The sequence below is a fragment of the Hypanus sabinus genome, chromosome 5 (assembly GCF_030144855.1).
Source record: "Hypanus sabinus isolate sHypSab1 chromosome 5, sHypSab1.hap1, whole genome shotgun sequence".
NCBI classification, from domain to species: Eukaryota; Metazoa; Chordata; class Chondrichthyes; order Myliobatiformes; family Dasyatidae; genus Hypanus; species Hypanus sabinus.
This window is the reverse complement of record NC_082710.1, coordinates 72,840,837-72,862,662: the sequence shown is the minus strand read 5'-3', so window position 1 is coordinate 72,862,662 and position 21,826 is coordinate 72,840,837. Positions and strand designations below refer to the sequence as shown.

Sequence of the window (21,826 nt, the reverse complement as noted above, 5' to 3'; positions counted from 1 at the left end):
ACTGTTTAGGGCTTTGAATGGTAGTGGGGAGGAGGTGTAGGGGCAGGTGTAGCACTTGTTCCACTTGCAAGGATAAGTGCTAGGAGGAAGATCAGTGGGGAGGGACGAATGGACAAGGGAGTTGCATAGGGAGATATCCCTGTGGAAAGCAAAAACAGTAGAGGGGGGGGAAGATGTGCTTGGAGATGGGATCCCATTGGAGATAGCGGAGGTTGTGGAGAATTATGTGCTGGATGCAAATGTTGGTGTGGTGGTAGGTGAGGACGAGGAACCCTATCCTGGTGGGGAAGCGGGAGGACGAAGTAAAAGCAGGCATGCGTGAAATGGAAGAGATGTGGTTGAGGGCAGCATTGATGGTAGAGACGGAGAAATTGAGAGAAGGGGATGGTGATTTTACAAGTGACAGGGTGGGAAGAGGTATAGTCCAGGTAGTTGTGAGAGTCCATGGGTTTATAATAGACATCAGTAGATAATCTGTCTCCAGAAAAAGAAACAGTGAGATTGAGAAAGGGAAGGGAGGTGTCAGAAATGGACCAGGTGAATTTGAGGGCAGGGTGGAAGTTGGAGGCAAAGTTGATGAAATTAATGAGTTTAGCATGGGTGCAGGAAGCAGCACCAATACAGTCGTGGATGTAGTGTTGGTAAAGTGTGGGATGGTCTCCAGTGTAGGCTAGCAACATAGACTGTTCCACATAGCTGACCAATAGGAGGGCATAGCTGGGACCCATGTGAGTGCATATGCCTACCCCTTTTGTTTGAAGGAAGTGGGAGGAGCCAAAGGAGAAATTATTTAGGGCGAGGACAAGTTCTGCTAGGTTTAGGAGTGTGTGGTGGTGAAGGGAAATTGGTTGGATCTGGTGTCCAGAAAGAACTGGAGAGCTTTGAGGCCTTCCTGGTGGGGATGGAGATGAATAGGGACTGAACATCCATTTTAAAAATAAGATGCCAGGGAACTTGAAATCCTTGAAAAGGCAAGAGTGTGCAAGATGTCATGGATGTAGGTAGGAAGGGACTGAACTGGTGGGATAAAACAGAGTCGATGTATGCAGATAAGAGTTCAGTGTGGCAGGAACAAGCTGAAACAATGGATCTACCTGGACAAGCAGGTTTGTGGATAGGAGGTAGAAATGGGTGGTGCAGGGCATGGGATCTGTGAGGTTGGTGGTAGGGGATGGGAGGTCCCCAGAGTCAGTAAGCTTGGTAATGGTGTGGAAGACGATGGCATGGTGTTCTTTAGCGGGGTTCCATTTGAGGGGTAAGTAAGAGCAGATGTCTGAGACTTGGCGCTGGACCTCGGCAATGTAGGGGTCAGTACGCTAGACTACTACAGTACCTCCCTTGTCTGTGTTTGGTGAGCTTAGGATTAGTGTGGAGGGAATGAAGAGCAGCATGTTCAGAGCGCCCTCATGCCTCTATAGTTTCCTTTACTCCACTATAATACTGATACCTCTGACTTTAGCATGAAAGTTGATTGATGGAGTTGTAGGTATTGAGGAAGATTGTCAAAGGATACAATAAAATGTAGACCCATTCAAAATTTGGGTGGAGAAATGCCAGATTTTAACCCCAAGTATCTCCCTTTACTATTGGATTTTGTAAAGTGAGGTATTTTGGGGGGTAAAATGCAAAATGGGATTTTGCATTATTAAGAGGGCCCTTACAATCATGGTAGACAAAGGGGTTTGGCGTGCAATCTATAGCTTCCTGAATGCGGCAACAGAAGGGTTGGTTGTTAAAGAAGGCCTGCAGTGCTAAGTATTAAAATGTAAGGAGCCCCATGCTGTAACAGGACTAAACTTTAGTCAGGCCACATTTGGAGAATTGTATGCAGTTCTGCTTGCTTCACTACAGAAAGAATATGGAGGCTTTGGACCATCAGGCCTTTGAACCAGTGGAGATAACTTCATTCACTCCATCACTGAACTGTTCCCATAAACGTGGACTTGCTTTCAATGACTCTTCATCTCATGTTCCTGATATTTATTCCTTTTTTTTCTCTTTCTTTTTGTATTTGCAGTTTGTCGGTGTTTGCACGTCGGTTGTTTCTCCATCCTATTGGGTGCAATCTTTCATTGATTCTGTTATGTTTATTTGTATTTACTGTGAATGCCAGCAAGAAAATGAATCTCAGGTTGTGTAAGGTGATATTTACGTATTTTGATAACTAACTTACGTTGAACTTTGAAAAGGTTTGCCGAGAATATTTGCTGGATTGGACTGTAGTAATAAGAGGTGTTGGACAAAGCTGTGTTGTTTTCTTGTAGAGAGTCCAGGGCAGAGGAGTGACATGATGGAAATATATAAAATTATGAGGGGCATAGATCGGGTACATAATCAACTTTCTTTCCAGGGCAGTAATGTCAAATACCTGGGGGCATGAGTTCAAGGCAAGGTGGGGGGGGAGCTTTAAAAGAGATGTGTAAAGTGAGTATTTTTCACAAAGGATGTGAGATGCTTTCATTTCTGAGTAGAAGCATTAGAAGTAGTAGAAGCAGAGATGACAGCAACATTTAAGAGGCATTTAGACTGATATGTGAACAGGCAGGGCGTAAATAGATTAGGAGCATGTGTTGACAGGTGAGGTGAGTTTAGAGTGTTATATCGTTGGCAGGGTCATGATGGGCCTGTAGTCTAACCCTGTGTTGTATCCTTCTATATTCTATGCTGTACACTTTGTATTGCACTTTAACACATCTGAAGAATTTTTCAAAACTTCTAATGTTTAAAGTGTACTTATTCTTAATATGTGGTGCACAACTTGCACAAAGGACTGTTCAACAAATCAGGAATGAGTCTATTTTTTGGTGTTATTGCTTCATGTAGGGTTTGATTCACTGCTCTCCAGCAGTGTTACTAGTCACCTACATCCTCCCTAACCAAGACATGGGAGGGGGCTAATGTTCAATCACCTGGTATAATTAAATCAGAAAATATTCAGGAATATGGGCACTGCAAAACTTAAGCTCTGACTAGTGATTAAGTGATGTTGTTACACTTTATTTTGAATAATGCTAAGTATTCCCAATCTTACAACCTTTTTCTGGAACTCTCCTAGCTTGGGAATGGAGCATGATGGTCAGGGGAATCGGTGTGGTGATGAAACCAGTATGGGGAGTGTGATGGCACCCTTGGTCCAAGCTGCATTTCATCGGTTTCATTGGTCTCGGTGTAGTGGGCAAGAGCTGAAGCGATATCTTCAGTAAGTATCTCAGCTGGCTGGAAAAATGGTTTACATTTTCTTTGGGTAAATTATTTCTTCTATATTAATGGTATGTAGGATGGAAAGTGTTTCGGGTGATTAGGACAGTGATGGATGCTTTGTTAATTCTGGAAAAACTATTATTCAAGTCATTTTATTCAGCCCTGAGAAAATGCATATTAAATTATGCCAAGTCATGTTGTTTGTAGTTTTTAGAATAAAGCAATTAAGGAGCCAGTGACACAGATTCAATTCTGCTGCTATGAGGAGTCTGTACATTCTCCGCATGACCACTTGTCCAGGTGTTTCAGTTTCCTCCCACAGGTTGGTAGGTTAACTGGTGATGTGTGTAATTGGGTGGTGAAGGCTCAATAAGCTGGAAAGGCCTGTTACCATACTGTATCAATAAAGAAATAATTGTTGCTACCTAGTGTTATTAGTTATGGTCAACTGGATATGATCTTTGCCCAATTATGTATTTGCTGGAGTGTAAAAGGCTAAGTATAGATAGAAAGATAATTTATAAACTGATGGATTGAATTACGGATGTTTGTTTCATTTCTTGAAACATTCAATTTGTCACAGAATGTTCAGGAACATTTGGAAGTTTCTTATGCTGTCTTGTTTTTAGATAAAGATATTTCCAAAGGAAACAGGTATTGTAAAAGCAATGCCATCTTTAATGGGAAAAGTGGATGAAGACTGAGCAAAGAAAGGTGGTGTTGAATCATAGCAATATGCAGATAATGCCTTTTGATGTAAGATTCTTAGCGTATGCCATTCTCTTTGTCAAAGCATCATTCAAAATGGCAGTTGAAGAAAAGCAATGATTTTAGCTTGAGCCTTCATATAAACTTTTCGGGAGGGGTTATTAGAAGTCATTCTTGATTGATGAAGAGTGAACAAGTATGGAATTTAAACAAATTAATTTAAAATAAATTTTGTTGAATTTTTAGAGGAGGTAACAAACTTGCTGGAACACGTCTTCTAAGTTGGTGACAAGAGCAGTGACTCTTCCAATATCTAAGTAGGATCTGGACAAGCATTTGAATTTGTCAAGGTATTGAACGCTGTGAATCAAGTGAAAATAAATGGGATAGGTTTCGATGGGTATCTGATGTGTAGCATGGATGTGGTCATCCAAAGAGATCTTTTCAATGCAGTATGACTCGATGACAATCAGTGGATGGTACTTGTGCTTGATTGTTGCAAAAATGAGAGTTCATGAAATTGATGACAATGCTTGTCATGCATAGAAAAGTGTTGTGAGCAAAGAATAACATGTATGTATTTAAAATGGCAAGATGAAATCAGGGGTTTTATTACCATTCATTTACATGTATGTTGCCTAAGGCATGAAATGTGTATGTAGCATATTTGGATCTCTTTGGGTTTCCACCATCAAGTCACCAAAAATTTCCACCATAGGGTTTTTGTTGTCTTGGTCTGGGCCTGTTATGGAGACTTTGTTAGACATTGATCATTGTAATGAATTAAAAACCAAAGCATAAATGTATTATATAATTGATATTGCAAAGGAAACATAATTAAAGTACAAGAGAAAAAACTTTTATTGTAATTATAAGGAATTGGTTTGACCATTCATGGAATACTGTGTGTGATGTACAGCTTTTGCTTAAGTAAGGATATACTTGTATTGAGTCCAAGACTGGTTTCTATAGTAAGCTGGTTGTACAGTGAGATGTTGAGTAGGATAGTTGATTATCTCATAGCATTTAGGAGAATGAGAGATATTCTTATTGAAAAATAAACTTGAAGAGCTTGGTAGGGTGTTCTGCGTGTCCATATACCTAAAACTAGATGTAGTTGTATTTGCTCGGCCATTTAGGACTCAGAAAGTTACAACTTCTTACCTTTGATCACCGCTACCTCAGAGTCCTGTAAATGTTTCATTTTGTGTATTTTCAATTTGTAATTTGTAATTTGTAATTTGTAATTGAAAATGGGAAAATGACAACTGGAGTGGGCTTGAAAGTCTGCAGTCAACTCATCTCATCTTCCATTGTTCTGTGATGGATTTTGCTGATCAGTAACGGGTAATTTCAGTATTAAAATATATGATATAAAACTGTTTTTAATTGTGTAAGGAAGTCCTGTGTCTGCTGTCTTTGCTCCAGTGAAAGAAAGCAAGAGTTCCTGACGCTGGCAAATCAAAAGGATTTGTCCCCATTGGTGTGGTTCAATGATCCAGCAGGACGCAGCACTCGTGTGTGTGTGTGTGTCCTAATGGGAGTGGCTGTCTCAGGTGGACAGAAGTAGAAAAAGCCAGACCATGGAAACATCCAATTTTTGAAAGATCCTCAGAACCTTTGTTGGGATAAACCAGGATGTTGAACAGTTGAGGCAAAGTTTCCAGTGAAGGGATTATACATTCAGTTTTCTTTGCTTCCCACAGCTCCTATGACTGCCTCCTGGATGACCCATTTGAACATGATTGGCCCAAAATTCCAGAATTGCCGGGGATAAACTACTCAATGGATGAACAGTGCCGATTTGATTTTGGAGTAGGCTACAAAATGTGTACAGCGGTACGTTTTACTCAATGACTTCAAAAACAGAAAATTAAATATTAAAAATTAACAGAGTGGATAGCAAAGAATCATCTTCCAGGAGATGGAAGCTCTCGTGGACAGCTGCATCATCTGGTGCCAAATTAAATCATAAAAAGAGAGGTTTTACTCTGTCATAAACTTACTTTTCAAATGTGATCATGGTTATGACTGGGTAACATAGCAATTAGTTCTACTGTATTTTATGAGCAGTAGGTACTTATTTATTTTTAATTTGTTAAACAAATTGTCTGCAATTTACAAAACTGAAGAGGAGGGGAAAATGAGATTAAGGAACACACAGTACTCTGCGGATGCTGTGGTCAAATCAACACGTACAAACACACTGGAGGAACTCAGCAGGTCGGGCAGCATCCGTGGAAACGAGCAGTCAACGTTTCAAGCTGAGACCCTTCGTCAGGACAAGAGGGAGGGGGCACATCCCCATAAAGAAGGTGGGGAGAGGGTGGGAAGGAGAAAGCTGGTAGGTGCCAGGTGAAAAACCAATCAGAAGAAAGATCAAGGAATGGGAGAGGGGAAGCAGGGAGGGGATAGGCCGGAGAGGTGAAGGAGGAATGTAAGGGGAAAACACAATGGTTAGTAGAAGAAGGCAGAATCATGAGAGAGATGATAGGCAGCTAGAAGAGGAGGCAGGGTGAAAGTGGGATGGGGGAAGGGGGAGGGAGGGAATTATTGGAGGTTGGAGAATTCAATGTTCATACCAAGGGGCTGGAGACTGACTACTCATTTCCACGTATGCTGCCTGACCTGCTGAGTTCCTCCAGCGTGTTTGTACATGTTGATGAGATTAAGGAGTCTTTTCTTGATAAACTTTGCATCACATCCAACCTCAATCATGCCTCTCCAAAAATAGTTGTTGTGCGTTGTTGTTTGTGGCATCAATTGTGTGCTACCTGCTGTACACTAGATGAAGGGTCTTAGGGAGCACTATGTATTGAAATACCCATCATGGCTGAAGGACTGACGTTGTTTGTATACAATCTGTTTAGTGCATGTTGGTAGATAGGAATTTTGAGAATAAAGGAATATACATCAATAGTTAGGCAATAAGTATCATGTCCCCTTAAACCTGCTCCACCGTTTAACAATTATAGCTGATCTATACTTCAAGGAGTTTTGACTCAAATGAATTTTCAGTTGCTTAGTAATGGTGGTGTACAGCAGTGTGTGAGGCCTGAAAAGCAATATCAGATGATTCTGACCAGTGTGGACATCACCTTGGTCACTTCATTTTGATTCTTGGGGTTCGCTTGTGGTACTGGTCTTCCATTGGTTGTTACTGCTGAACTGTCAATGTGAAGGGCAGTCAGTATCGCACCAAACTGAGCGCTCTCTCCTCTCTGCCTGTCTGAGGTGTGCAGCTCAGAAAGTCAGTATGCATTCTCTTCTGTGCTGCTGTGACTCCCACTGGTGCTGCTGACAGTAAGCACTTCTTCCTTAAGTAGTGTGGATGTGGTTTCAAACTAGGATTAAACAGGGGCTAACAGCTAATGACAGTACTTCTGAAGTAGTATGGACATGGATTCAGACTTGGCATCAATAGGGGCTAACAGCTAATGACAATAGCGTAACGGTTAATGCAATGCTATTACAGTTCAGGGTGTGTCGGAGATCAGAGTTCAATTCTGGCGGTGTTCTGTCCTCACTGTGGAACGCGTGGTTTTCCAGGGGTGCTCCAGCTTTCACCCACAGTCCAAAGACAGACTGGGTAAGATAATTGGTTATTGAAAATTGCTAGAGGTAGGTTAGAATTGTAACCAGAGACCAAGGCAGGGATGGTTAGGACCCAAGTGCTGGAGTACCGAGACACAATACAAGACTGAATAAATTGCAAAAAAAACTGAAGCGAGGACGAGGTTCTACCCTAGATGCTAGACAAGAATCCAAAGTTGAGCTGACGATTGAGCACTGAACCTCAGTTCAAGTGCTCTTTAAATCCTGGCACCAAAACATGGCTGCCAATTAGTGGGGCGAGCCTGAACATTTTAAATGGGTGTGCCAGCCGTCCATATTCTGAACAGTTGGAGCAGTTAAACCTTGGAAGCTGGCATGGTCATGTGCAAATCGTAACAGGACCCCCTCTCCTACAGGCAACACCTTACAGCCCTGGCTGCTTGGCAAGACAGTGGTGGTCATCATGGATGAGAGCCACATCCAAAGTATCCCTTTCGGGAACCCAGCACTGTTCTTCAAGTCCAAGTTCTTCCCATTCCATGAGGAACTGCCAAGCACCCCGAGTTTGTGAATGAAGAATTCTTTTTACGGTGAAGACCTGTTCCACATCATGGGTGGCGGTGGTGCTAAAGGACTGATGTTAAGAGGGTCTTGGGGAGCTGCAAGGTGTAGACCACTGGATTTACATTCTTGACAACCATGAACAGTCCAATGAACTTGGGCACCAACTTTATTCACCCCACCCAGAGAGGCAAATCCTGAGTCGCCAGCCTGACCTGTTGCCCAGCTGCAAAACTGGTTCCTGTCTTTTCTTGCCGTTAGCATTCATTTCAGTATTCAGGGTAGAGGCTAACAAAATCCCTAGGCTATATCTCCTTGCAACATCAGATGAGAACTTCAGTTGCAGGAACCCCAACCTTGAACTCCTGTTCAGGGAAGAGTGGTGGTGCTTACCCAAATTGGCACTTGAACAGGGACATCCCAACCATAGAATGCTGTAACATATTGTGGGCAACCTTTGTCCACATCAAATGGTTGCACCACTTGTCTGCTTTTTCTGAGACTTGGCATCTCAGGGTTCTTTCTATGTTCTGGTTTACCAGCTCCACCTGGCCATTGGACAGTGGGTGAAACAGAGGAGAGACTCACTGTAGCCCCACTCAGCATAGAAAACACCCTCCAAAAACATGTTGCAAATTGTGGACCCCAATTCAACACAACTTCCATTTGAATTTTGTGATTCCTGAAGTCTTGGTGCAGGACAATCTCTGCCATTTTCACTGTTGATGGCAGTTTGTCCAATGCAATGAATTTGTAGGCTTTCGAAAGATGTTCCACAGTTACCATGATGACTGTCTTCCCCTTGGAAGACCTGTGACAGTCCATGGATATGTGCGCCCATGATGTGGAACAGGTAGAGGGTGAAGGAGCCCCTGAGGTAGGGTGTGTGGCTCCTTTTTCAGAGTGAACACCTCATGTTCCTGCACATATTGTTGGACCTCTTTAGCCATTCCAGGCCATCAGTATCTTCTCTTAATGAACCCGAGGGTTCTGGCAGCCCCTGGATGAATGGTCATTCTAGATACATGTCCCCATTGAAGTACCTTAGACCTGATTGAATTTGGAATGAACAGGCACTTCGGAGGATCATCCTTGGGAATCTCTCCTTGCACCTGGGTCTTGAGAACAATTGTATCGATTTCCCCACAAAATTGGTGTTATCACCTTTGCTTCAGGCAAAATGGTGTTAGGCTGCTTCTCCCGTTTGGGTTCATCGAACTAACAAGATAAGGCATCTGGTTTTGGATTCTTTGACCCCGGTGGAAAGGTCGGAACAAAATTGAACCGGTTAAAGAAAAGAGACCACCTAGTCTGCCTTGAATTCAGTCTTTTGGCCTCACAAATATAAGCCAGGTTTTTGTGGTCTGTCCATACACTAAAAAGATTCTTGGCCCCCTCAACCCTGTGACACCATTCATTCAATGCCAGCTTGACCACAAACATCTTTCAATTTCTGATGTCACAGCTCACCTCTGCCAGGAATAGCCACCTGAAGAAGAATACACAAGGGTGCAGTTTACTGTCCGAAGGCGTCCGTTGGAAGCACATTTAGATGTCTGAGGTGTCTACCTCCATGATGAAGGGCAGGTCCAGGTTAGGTGAAAACAAAATTGGAGCTGTTGTGAACCACTGTGTAAGTTTTGCAAAAGCAGCTTCTGCTTTGATAGTCCAGACAAAAGGGCTCGTGGATCTCTGAATTGGTGCTCGCAGGGGAGCTGCCACTGAGCTGAAGTTCCTGTTGGGGTTGTTTCATATTGGATTGTTTTGGACAGTCTCTGACTACTTGTGTCTTGGTCATCTTGAGATGAGATGATAAAACCCAATAATGGGTACATGAAATCTTTCGCTTGTCTCCAGCTTGACTTTAAATTCATGATCTGGAAGCCTCTAAAATATCTCAGACATGAGCGAAGTCTTCTCCGTGGACCTTGAGAAAATTAGGATGTCATCCAGGTAAGTGAAGGCAAACTTGTGGAGGGCATCCCTGAGCATATCGTTTATAAAGGCCTGGAAAGCTGCTGGGGTGTTAGCAATGCCGAAGGACATGGCGGTGTGTTGAATGCTGTCTTCCATTTGCTGACCAGATGTACACACTCTCTGAGTCTAGCCTGGAGAATACTCTTGCCCCTTGGCAAGTCTCACAGGTTGTGCTCATGAGTGGAAGGGGGTAATGATTTTTGGCTGTTATGTGATTCAGCCTTCTATAATAAATGCATGGCTGCAGGCTCCCGTCCTTTTTCTGTACAAAGAGGCTGAATGAATCCCATGGCAAGAGTCTGCTTTGATGTACATAGTGCTTCCCTCTGAGACTGTCAGCGCGTTTAATTGACTCCATGGAGGAAAAGTACCAGTCAGTAGGTCTGTTGCATGGTTGTAATGTTGGTATGGTGGAAGAGTTGAGGCTTTTCCCTGGCTGAAGACCCTTTCCAAATCCTTATATATGGAAGGAATTTCAACCAGCTGATGCTCCTTAGATTGCGGGGTGTATCGACAGACCCCATAAACTCTTCTGTAAGTTCACTAGAGTATTTTGTTGAAACAGAGACCAAATCAGAGCCCAAGTTCTCATCCGTATCCTCACAATGGCAGCAAGGTGCTAATAATCTTTGTGCTCCTGGGACTAGTCTCCAAGGGAGCCTTTCCCTTAGACATGATCTGCTGACTGGTTCCCTGGGCTTGGCTACTAGGTCTCCAGACTGCTGGGCACTTCCATGGTGGGCCTCTTGGCTTGTTCCTGAACTAGTGACCCTCTCTCTCCAGTTCCAGCGCACCTCTGACTAGACAGGGTCAGGACCCACATGGTCTTGTTGACTGGAGCTGGCTTGGCTACCCTTGGAAGCAGGACTAGGTCTCCCAAAGGCTTCAGGTTACCTTGAGGAAAAGACTGCCTCCTCATCGGCCACTGACCTCAGGAGAGGCTGCGGGTTGGAACACAAAACCGAAAACGTTCCCTCTTGCAATGACTTAACCACTCAATGACTCCCCCTTTCTTCCAGTCTATGGAAGAGTTATGCTCAGTGGTATGTGAGGAGAATCGATGACATAGAGACGAATGTCCTCCATGTGTTCCCCTATCCTTTTCGCAAAACTGATATCTACTGCAGGATCTGCCCGGAACCAAGAGGCCAGCCATCCAGAGCTGTTGATGTCATGGCTGGATGAACTCCTGCAAAGGTATGTTGAGCTGATGGGCGGTCCCCAAGCCCAGGAGCCTCAGAGTCCAAAAAGTATTGACCTCTTGTCGGTTCTTACCCCAGGAGATCTACCTTCAGCATTACATCAGAATCAGTAGGGTTGGGCTTGGTAGGTGCTACTGTCACATACCTTCTGACGTTGGAAGGTCTTAGCAGATTCCTCAATGGCTGCAGCTTCAGATATTCTGCCCACAGGTGACGTGCTTCCCCACAGTAATGGCAGCAACCTCGACTCCGGTGCCGGGACCTTTCATCAGAGGAGAGAGTCTTGTGCAGTTGATCTGTTGCAGGAGATGAGCTGGTCAGTATCTGAGGTTGGGAGGTAGAGCTGTGATACATTGATGCAGGGCTTGGGCTAGACTTCGTAAACCTCCTGAGATAGTCCCAAGCGATTATCAAGGTGGACGGACTGATCAATCAGAACCTCTATGTCCTCCACCAGCTCTCCCAAGGCAAGGGCCTCATTTAATTTGCCTCAGAGTTCATTGTGGTGCAAAGTGGCCAAGGCCTCCTTTTGCCTGCCGCACTCCTCTGGAGTCCGAAACTCGATGGCGTAGTTGGCTGCTGACCGACAAACCTGACGCACCTTCATCAGATGGTCCAAGGCTCTGTTAGCTCCAGCGGGATGATGGAACACCCTCTTCATGGCATTCATGAGTTCTTCCGAATCAGAGCAGATCTCTGACCTTTGCTCACAATGCGCAGTGACCAAGGCCAGGACTCTCCTGATCAGGAGACAGATCATGAAGGCCACTTTTCCACTCTTCTTAGGGAACCAGGATGGCTGGAGCTCAAGCACCAATGAACACTGAGTGACGAAGCCGTGACAAGAACCCGGGTCATCAACTAATCTCTCTGGGATCAGAAATGGATTGACTCCACAAAACAACAGATAGCTTCACCCGAGCTTCTGCTTAATGACAGGTTAGCATGTGGTAACCAGGTCTGTTTGGAAATGGTGTCACTGTGTCTGCCCACAGTGGACGAGACGCTCCGATACCCCACTGGGTCCACGTTAGGCTCAGTCGTGCTGTGATGAGAGTCTGAGGCAAAAGGATGGTCAGGAATCAAATGCTGGAGTATCCAAGACTAGAATTAGGACTGAAACGAGGACAGGGTTCTAACCTAGATGCCAGAGGAGAATCCAAAGTTGAGCTGACAATTGAGCTCCTAACCTCAGTTCAGGTGCTCTTTAAAGATTAAAATCCTGGCGTCAAAACATCCTGCCAATTAGCAGGGTGAGTCTGAGACTTTAAAGGGGGTGTGCCAGCCATCCATATTCCAGAGAGTCAGAGCATCTAAGCCCTGGAAGCTGGAGTGGTTGGGTGAGCATCGTAACAGGAGTTAATCAGTCATGTGGGATTGTTGAGCGGAAGAGCTCGAAGGGCTGGAAAGGCCTGCTCCACTCTGTATCACTAACTAACTAAACAAACAAACAATATCATAGTGCTGGGCTTGGTAATGTTCCAAGGCAATAAAGTTAGTACTGTTTGGACTCTGGATTTGAGGAAGAAGAACATTCCTGTGAATTTCCTGGGCTAGGTTATAAATTGCAGTGAATTGTAGATCAAACCCCAGAAGACTTATTACTAGCACTTCCTAATTTATTCTTATTCTGCTTTAGTGACTTTGATTAAGAAAAACTTTTCCAGGAGAGTGTATCTTTGTTTTCCTTTGCAATTTTGTTGTGAGGTCCTTTATGTCAATTTGAGAGAGTAAATGAGTTAGATCACAATTGCCACCAATTTCTGATGAAAAATTGGAAATGAAACAGCAAGTGCTGAAAGTTCTCAGCAGGGCAGGCAGTATCTGTGGAGAGGGAAGGGGAAGGGGATGATGTGATCTGATGAACCTTAATGAGAAATGGGAAGATTACAGACATTCCATTTACAAAGGGGAACTGAGTAGGGAAAGGAAGTGGAAAGGAAAATGGTCTGTGCTGCATGGTATGACAGGAGATGAAAGAAGAAATAATGATGCAAGAAAACGAAAGGAAATGACCGAAGGCATGTAGCTGCCAGTGATGCAGATCACCCTTTGCTCTGTGCCAGTAACATTTCTCCATCCCATTGCTTCCTCATTCCTGAAAGGACCAATGTAGCCATTGTATATTGTATATTGTTACCTTCTGAAAGAGAATTGGAATAGTAATCTAAGTTTGAAGTTGTTAGGGTCAATGTTAAAGTCAGAAGTTTGTAAATTATCTGATTCAAAAGATTAGTTGTTCTTCCTAAGCTTGACAAGAGCATCATTGCAGTAGTGCATGTGTGGAGAGCATGGAGAGTCGAGTGCAACTGAGTTCTACTGGCTGTTACAAATTGATTCTTCCTGCTGTTTGTCATTGGGAAGCCGTGGCAACATGGAATAAAATGGCACAGATTGTCAAACAGATCCAGAGCTTAGGATTGATTATACCTGTAGAAAAAGTGGAGATGTTTAGAAAAGCAACAACCTAACTTACATTTTTGTCTTCCAAATGTAGGGAATTAGTTATCAAATCGGGATCCTGGTAGCATGAAGAGCACAGGATGCTATTACACACTGGAAGATGAGGTCAGAAATAAATAATAGGGAAGGATACACATGTTTTATTAATTTCAGCTTGCAGCTTTGTAATGACCATTATTAAATCATATTTTTAGTTTTCTCAAATCTCAACTAATCATTTCCAAAAACACAAGTTTAAATCCATAATTCTGTGTGGACTTTTAAAACAAATATAGCAATTGGTACTAAATGTTTGATTTGAGAGTGCCTAACTGGTAAAATATAGTATTGCACAAAAAAATTGTGCACATTATCCATGTTTGTTAAATTTGACAGATGTTCACAACTCTTTTATGTTACATTTGAATGCACATGGTACTACCATGAATAAGTTACTACATACAACAATTACAATATTTGAAGGTGTTTGACTATTTGAAGAGTTCCAATATTTACATCTTCCAGACCTTTCTATCCAAGAAGCTGTCCAAATACCTTCTAAATGTTGTAATACTTTCTGCCTTTACTGGTACCTCGCTGCAGGTATTTATCACACGCTATGAAAAATGAACCCCTCTGACCTTTAAAATTTTCACCTCTCACCTCTGGTTATAGTCTCCTCTGTGTTGGGTTTAAGATTCTGACCATCTGTGACACTCACAATTTAATAAGCTTCAATAATCTCTCAGCCTTCTGAGAATGTTTGCAGCCTAATCAATCTCTCTTCATAACTGTAGCCCTCAATTCCAGGTAACATTCTGGTGAATCTCTTCTGCACTCTGTCATCAGGCCACCACATCCTTCCTGTTGTTTGGTAACCAGAACTATTTATGGCATTCTTGGTGCAGTCTAACTGATATTTGCTATAGCTGCAACATGATGTCCTAACACGTACTCAGTATCTCCAATCATGAAAGCAGGCATACCAAGTACCCTTCTCACTATTCTATGATTCCAGGGAACAATGGATCTACGCCCCTAAGCTTCTCTGCACCCCTAAGGGGAGGGAAGTTCTTTCTTTTCTTTTTCAATCTTTTTATTATCATTAATAATATGAACAAAATACAATTGATATATTAATAAAGGGATTACAAACATACAAATTCCCATTGCACATGAAAGAATACATAAGCGATAATTACAATATAAATGAGTTTTCCCAAAACATGAACCATACAGTATATGTATGAACAAGGTAAATCTAGGTATTTCATAATATATAATATAAAAAAAACACAGAAAAAAAGAAAAAAAATATTATGCAAAAATAACTAAACTACTAATCTAATAGCTAATAAAGAAGAAAAAAAGCAAAAAAAGAAAAAAAAAGAAAAACTAGAAAAAGAAAAAAAAAAGGGCTGTCTATAATATCTCACAAGAATACATAATTATCAGTGTCATCAACTCCGATCCTCTCAACATAAATAAGCTTAAAGCTGGAAAATCAAATAAGCCTGGAACAGGGTCATATTACATCATATGAAAATATTGAATAAATGGTCTCCATATCTTTTCAAATTTAATAGAAGTATCAAATACACCACTTCTAATTTTTTCTAAATTTAAACATAACATAGTTTGAGAAAACCAATGAAATACAGTGGGAGGATTAATTTCCTTCCAATTCAGCAAAATAGATCTTCTAGCCATCAGAGTGAGAAATGCAATCATTCGACAGGTGGAAGAAGATAAATGCAGTAAGTCCATCATTGGTAAACCAAAAATTGCTGTAATAGGATGGGGTTGTAAATCGGTTCAATACCGCAGAGATAATATCAAAAATATCTTTCCAATATTTTTTCAAAAGTGGACGTGACCAAAACATATGAGTTAAAGACGCAGTTTCAAATTGACATCTATCACAAATGGAATTTATATAAAAATATGGGAGGGAAGTTCAAGGGGGATATTAAAGGAAGGTTTTTCACTCAGAGTGGTTGGTGCGTGGAATGCACTGTCTGAGTCAGTGGTGGAAGCAGGTACACTAGTGAAGTTTAAAAGACTACTAGACAGGTATATGGAGGAATCTAAGGTGAGGGGGTTATATGGGAGGCAGGGTTTGAGGGTCAGCACAACATTGTGGACAGAAGGGCCTGTAATGTGCTGTACTATTCTATGTTCTATGTCAATCAATGCTACTGAAACCCTGGGTATTTACTCTCTATGACCTACCAGCACTTGACATCCCAAATGCATTTTCTCATACTTGCCTTGATCAAATTCCTCTTGCCACCATTCTACTCAACTTTTCAGTTGATCTATGCTCTCTGAATCCTTGTACAACCTTCTTCATTATCTACAACTTCATCAATATTTTTGCCTTCTGCAGACTTGGTAATCATAATCCTTACTTTACTGTTCAAGACTTTGATATACATCACAAACGACAAAGGTCTAGGCAAATTTAAAAAAAAGTTGCTGGAAGAACGCAGTGTATTGATCAGCATCTTCAGAGGAAAGGGAATTTTTGGTATTTCTTATCTTGCATCAGAAGCTTTTCATCAGATTAAAGCATTGTAGTCAACAAATGTCCTTACACTGATCCCTACAGTATAGCACTTGTTACAAATTTCCAGTCAGGAAAAACATCCATCCAGCAATACCTCTGACTCCTAAAACCAGCCAGTTTTGGAACTAATTTGGCAATATGCCTCAGATTCCATGTGCCCTATCATTCTGGACCAGCCTACTATGCTTGACCTTGCCAAATACCTTATTAAAGTCCATGCAAACTATATCTATCACTCTGCCCTGATCAATCTATTAGGTTACCTGCTCAAACACTCAAATCTGATCAATCCTGATTTGCAAGTGATTCTAATTCCTCTCTCTCAGAATCTACTCCACCAGCTTGAAGCATTTGTACAGTTCTACAAGTGGTAGAATTAGAAAATGTGCAGAAGAACCTCACTAGGATGTTGCCTGGGATAGAGGGTTTTATTTATAAGGGTAGATTGAATAGGCTGGGTTTATTCCTACTGACCTTTTGGAATAAGAAGACAAAATGATCTATGCTCATCCATAGCTAATGAAAATGCAAAAATCTCCATGAGGAGATTGCTGGGGTTCTTATCTCCTCCCTTCTATCCCTGTACATCTTGAGACAGATCCCACCCCGTCTTTGGAATTTATAGTCAGTCATCCAGCACAGAATCAAGCCCTCAGCCCAGCGGTCCATGCCAGCCAAGGTGCCTCTCCAAGTTAGTCCCATTTATTCCATATCCCTCTAAACCATTCCTATGAGTGCATGTTGGGTCATGACGTAAGCTTTAGCAACCAATTCACTGTGTTGAATTCATTTGAACAGAAGCTGGAGACTAGACTGCAGCTAGTTCTAGTAGCAGAGTAAAGAACTGAGCCTAATATTCTCCAATATTTCTCACACCTCCTCCTTCCCAAGACCAGATATGCTCCACCATATCAGCATATTCTCCCCTTAACTCACCTTCCAGTGAATACCAATGAGAAGTATTCATTTAGGATGTCGCTCAAATCCCCTGTCTCTATGCATAGATTAACCCTCTGGTATCTGAGGCCACCCATTCATTCCTTTGTTTCTAACCTACTCTACTTAGAAAAGATTGTCCTCCTCTTTAATATCTCTTACAGACTTAAAGAGATTCATTCAGTTTCCTATACCTGACATTGACCTCCGTCTTTTCCTTGATCAAACCTTTGTTAACCAGTTTACCATCTTTACCTCCTACCCTTACCGAGACATGTTGAAATTGAATGGTTACTGTTTCACTTTAATGACTCACACTTGTCAGGTGTTTCCCCTCTAGCAGTTTCAGCTCCTGTCTGACACAATCAAAATCTGCCTTGCCCCGATTAAAGACCCAAACTTGAGGACCAAATTTATATTTTTCCATGACAATCTTGAAGTTGATTTAACTATGATCATTGTTCCCAAAGGGTTCTTCCAACTAGGGAATTCAGGGAAGAAAAAACTATGTCTTGAAACATACGGTATTCATATTACAAGGGAGGACCAAGTATATCCCTGGACATTGTGGGAAGCCAATGAAGAGATTGCTGGAGCCATAGCAGAGATATTTGCATCATTGTTAAGTACTGGAAGAATGGAGAGTGACTAATGTTGTGCTTTTATTTAAGAAGGGCTGGAAGGACAAGCCAAGTAACTACCCATTGATGAGCTTAATGTCAATGGTAGGAAGGTAATTGAAGGAGACATGATCTATCTGTATTTGGAAAGGCAAAGACTGATGAGGAACAGTCAACAAGGCTTTGTGTGTGGAAACTCAAATTACATGAATTTGATCAATCTTTTTTGAAGAAGTGATCAGGAGGATTGATAAAGGCAGTAGAAAAGACTGTCTATAGGGACTTCACCAAGATATTTAACAAGATCCCTTGATGACTTGTTCTGGAAGGTTAGATTATGGGATATTCAAGGTCAACTAACCAAATAGATACCAATTGGTTTGATGGTAATATAGGGCTATATTCAGTCTGGAGGCAAGTGACTAGTGACAAGGATTGGGGATAGGTTTACTGCTTATTGTCATCTGTATGAATGATTTAAATGAGAATATCAATGGAAGTGAAGTAAGTTCACTGGTGGAATCAACATTGACATTTCAATGGACAATGGAAATAATTGTGTAAAATTACAAATGGATCTAAATCAACTAAGAAAGTGAGGCGAAAAGTGGCGGATGAATTTTAACTTCATGCATGTGAAGTGTTGTATTTTAAAATGGTAAACTCAGTAGGGCTTACACAGTAACTATCAGGGATTTGAAGTTGCTGTCGAGAACAGAGCTAGGTGAAGAAGTACATAGTTTGCTGAAAGTAGTGACAAAGGTCAGTTGAGAGATGAAGAAGGCATTTGGCATACTCAGTCAGGGCAATGATTGCAATGCCATGTTACAGCTGCGTAACGCATTGGTGAGGTTGGTCGGACTATCACCCAGTAGCACTCACATCGACAGCGATGAAATTCTTTGAGAGGTTGTGAGGTTGGTCGGACTATCACCCAGTAGCACTCACATCGACAGTGATGAAATTCTTTGAGAGGTTGGTCATGACTAGACTGAACTGCCTCAGCAAGGACCTGGACCCATTGCAATTTGCATATCGCGACAATAGGTCAACGGTAGACACAATCTCAATGGCTCTTCACACGGCTTTAGATCACCTGGACAACACAAGCACCTACGTCAGGATGCTGTTCATCGACTGTAGCTCAGCATTTAATATCATCATTCCCACAATCCTGATTGAGAAGTTGCAGAACCTGGGCCTCTGTACCTCCCTCTTCCTAACCAGAAGACCACAGTGTGTGCAGATTGGTGATAACATAACCTCACTTAACATCAACACTGGCACACCTCAGGTGTGTGTGCTTAACCCACTGCTCTACTCTCTGTATACACATGTGTTATGAATGCACCACAACTCTGAGGGGCCGAAGGGTGCGGGGGGAGCCCCCTCCTTTGTGAGAATCGCAAGAGCATTATTGGGTTGGGTCAGAGGACCCAGGAAATGAGAGAGACCTGGCCATTGTCTCCTGGAGACAACGTTTGTGGATTGGGGACTGTGCTACGTGCAAGCCCTTGGGCAAAGTGGGCTGGTTGAGAGAGAGATTGCAATCTGATTGACATCTACTACCCGGCGAGTTAAGATAAAAGGGGGGGGGCTGCAGGGACAGCCCCTCAGACGCATCAGAAACGCTAGCGATCCCGCAATAGCGGGAAACCATTTGAAGGAAGCCACGTGCGTTCGGTTCCCTTGCCTGGGGGCTGGTGGCTGGTACCACGGAAAATGACTTGGAACTAACAACGGGGAACTACTCCCCCGACGCAACAGATTGGCCTCATAAAAGTCCCGGGCAAGTTTAAAACCGTCTCTCTGAAAGCCAAATAGCTGCAGCTTGAACGGACAGTGACTTTTATCTTTCCATCGGACAATACAATATCCCCTAGACAAACGATAGAGCTATTGCTTAATTGATGATTATTATTATACCCGCGTTTTTAGATTGAGTATTGACGACGTATTTTATCTGAATGTCTGTATTAATCTTATTTTTGTGCCCCTTTATAAATAAAGACTTTTAAAAATAGTACCATCAGACTTCAACGGACCTCTCTATCTTTGCTGGTAAGTGACCCAGTTACGGGGTTCGTAACACATGACTGTGTGGCTAGGTACAGCTCAAATACCATCTCTAAATTTGCTGATGATACGACCATTGTTGGTAGAATCTCAGGTGGTGATGAGAGGGTGTAAAGGAGTGAGATGTGCCAACTAGTGGAATGGTGCTGCAGCAACAGCCTGGCACTCAATGTCAGTAAGATGGAAGAGCTGATTGTGGATTTCAGGAAGGGTAACCATATAGCCATATAACAATTACAGCATGGAAACAGGCTATCTCGGCTCTTCTAGTCTATGCCAATCACTTACTCTCACTTAGTCCCACCAACCTGCACTCAGCCCATAACCCTCCATTCCTTTCCTGTCCATATACCTATCCAATTTTTTTAGACGAAGACGAAGGAGTACATACCAATCCTCATAGAGGGATCAGAAGTGGAGAGAGTGAGCAGCTTCAAGTTCCTGGGTGTCAAGATCTCTGAGGATCTAACATGGTCCAAACATATCATTGTAGTTATAAAGAAGCCAAGACAGCGGCTATACTTTATTAAGAGTTTGAAGAGATTCTGCATGTCAACAAATACACTAAAAAATTTCTATAGTTGTACCATGGAGAGCATTCTGACACGCTGCATCACTGCCTGATATGCAGGGACTACTGCACACAACCGAAAGAAGCTGCAGAGGGTTGTAAATCTAGTTAGCTCCATCTTGGGTACTAGCCTACAAAGTACCCAGGACATCTTTAGGGAGTGGTGTCTCAGAAGAATGTCCTACGTGATGACGTAGGATCGAGACGTTGGGAATCCAGCTCTCTCGTAAAAAGTAATAAAATAAGGTTTAAATGAAGAAGTGTTAGCAAATACCTACTAGAAACTATTTATAAGCAACTCAGGATTATCTTTTGATATGACTCCTAAACCAAAACAGAAGAAAGCTACTACTTCGAAGACTGCGCAAATTGGCGGGGAAAAAGGCCTAGCCGTCTCGGCGAAGCCTCGGACTCAAGTTGGATCTCCTCCCAGTGAAGTGCATGGCACTTCTGATGATGCGGGACAGGAAGTTGCAGCAATGTCGACGGTCTCTAAGAAGAAACGGCAAGAACAACGCATGCACGAAAATATGCATGAACAGATATTAACAAAACTACAAATTCCAACTACGACTGAAAGTGAATCGGAAGTAGAATCAGACTCTTTGGGAAATTCAGAGGAAAAGAAAGAGGAGATTAAAGGAGACATAAAAGATATCCTGATATATATGACGAATGAATTAAAAGCTATAAGAACAGATATAAGAAGGATGCAGAATACACTCGATAATGTGGTGAAAAAACAAAAGAAGATGGATAATAAAGTTAAAGAGATGGAAGTAAAAGTTGAAGAAAACACTGAAAGAATAAATAAGATAGAAGACAATAATCTTGCCTGGACAACAGAAAGAAAACAGATGTTGGAAAAAATAGATGCACTTGAAAACTCTAGTAGACAAAATAATATCAAAATTGTTGGTCTTATGGAAGGTACAGAGGGAGAAAATCCAATAAAATTCTTTCAAGAATGGATTCCAAAAATTTTGGAAATGAAAGAAGGAAGCCAAGTAATTGAAATTGAAAGAGCACACAGAGCTTTAAGACCAAGACCTCAACTAGATCAAAATCCAAGATCAATTTTGATAAAATGCTTAAGGTACCAAGGTAAAGAAATGATCTTGAAGGCAGATACTCAAGGTGCTAAAAAGAGCACCTTTTATAGGCCATTGATAATAGAAGGGAAAAGAGTTGTTTTTTTTTATCCAGACATAAGTTACGATCTTCTGAAGCGGCGGAAGGAATTTAATCCAGTGAAAAAATCTTTATGGGAAAAGGGCTATGAATTTTTATTGAGCTACCCAGCAAAATTGATAATTTTCCTGGATAACGAAGAAAGAAGATTTTTCATTGATTACCGGAAAGCGGAGAAATTTGTACAAGAATTACCTGATGTCCACAAAGAGGAGTA

The 21,826-nt window shown here is 42.0% G+C and overlaps 1 protein-coding gene across 5 annotated transcripts in view; it reads left to right on the top strand.

The window, feature by feature from the left end:
- LOC132394242 (A disintegrin and metalloproteinase with thrombospondin motifs 3-like) overlaps positions 1-21,826 on the top strand; it is a 518,265-nt gene that overhangs the window by 414,497 nt on the left and 81,942 nt on the right. For all 5 annotated transcript variants that reach the window (XR_009512231.1, XM_059970122.1, XM_059970124.1 and 2 more), the window contains exons 9-10: positions 3,056-3,199; positions 5,616-5,748. Coding sequence is in view for 4 of the 5 variants with exons in the window: in XM_059970122.1 (XP_059826105.1) it covers positions 3,056-3,199; positions 5,616-5,748 (277 nt within the window). In the remaining variant the exon portion in view is untranslated. The remainder of the gene's footprint in view (positions 1-3,055; positions 3,200-5,615; positions 5,749-21,826) is intronic.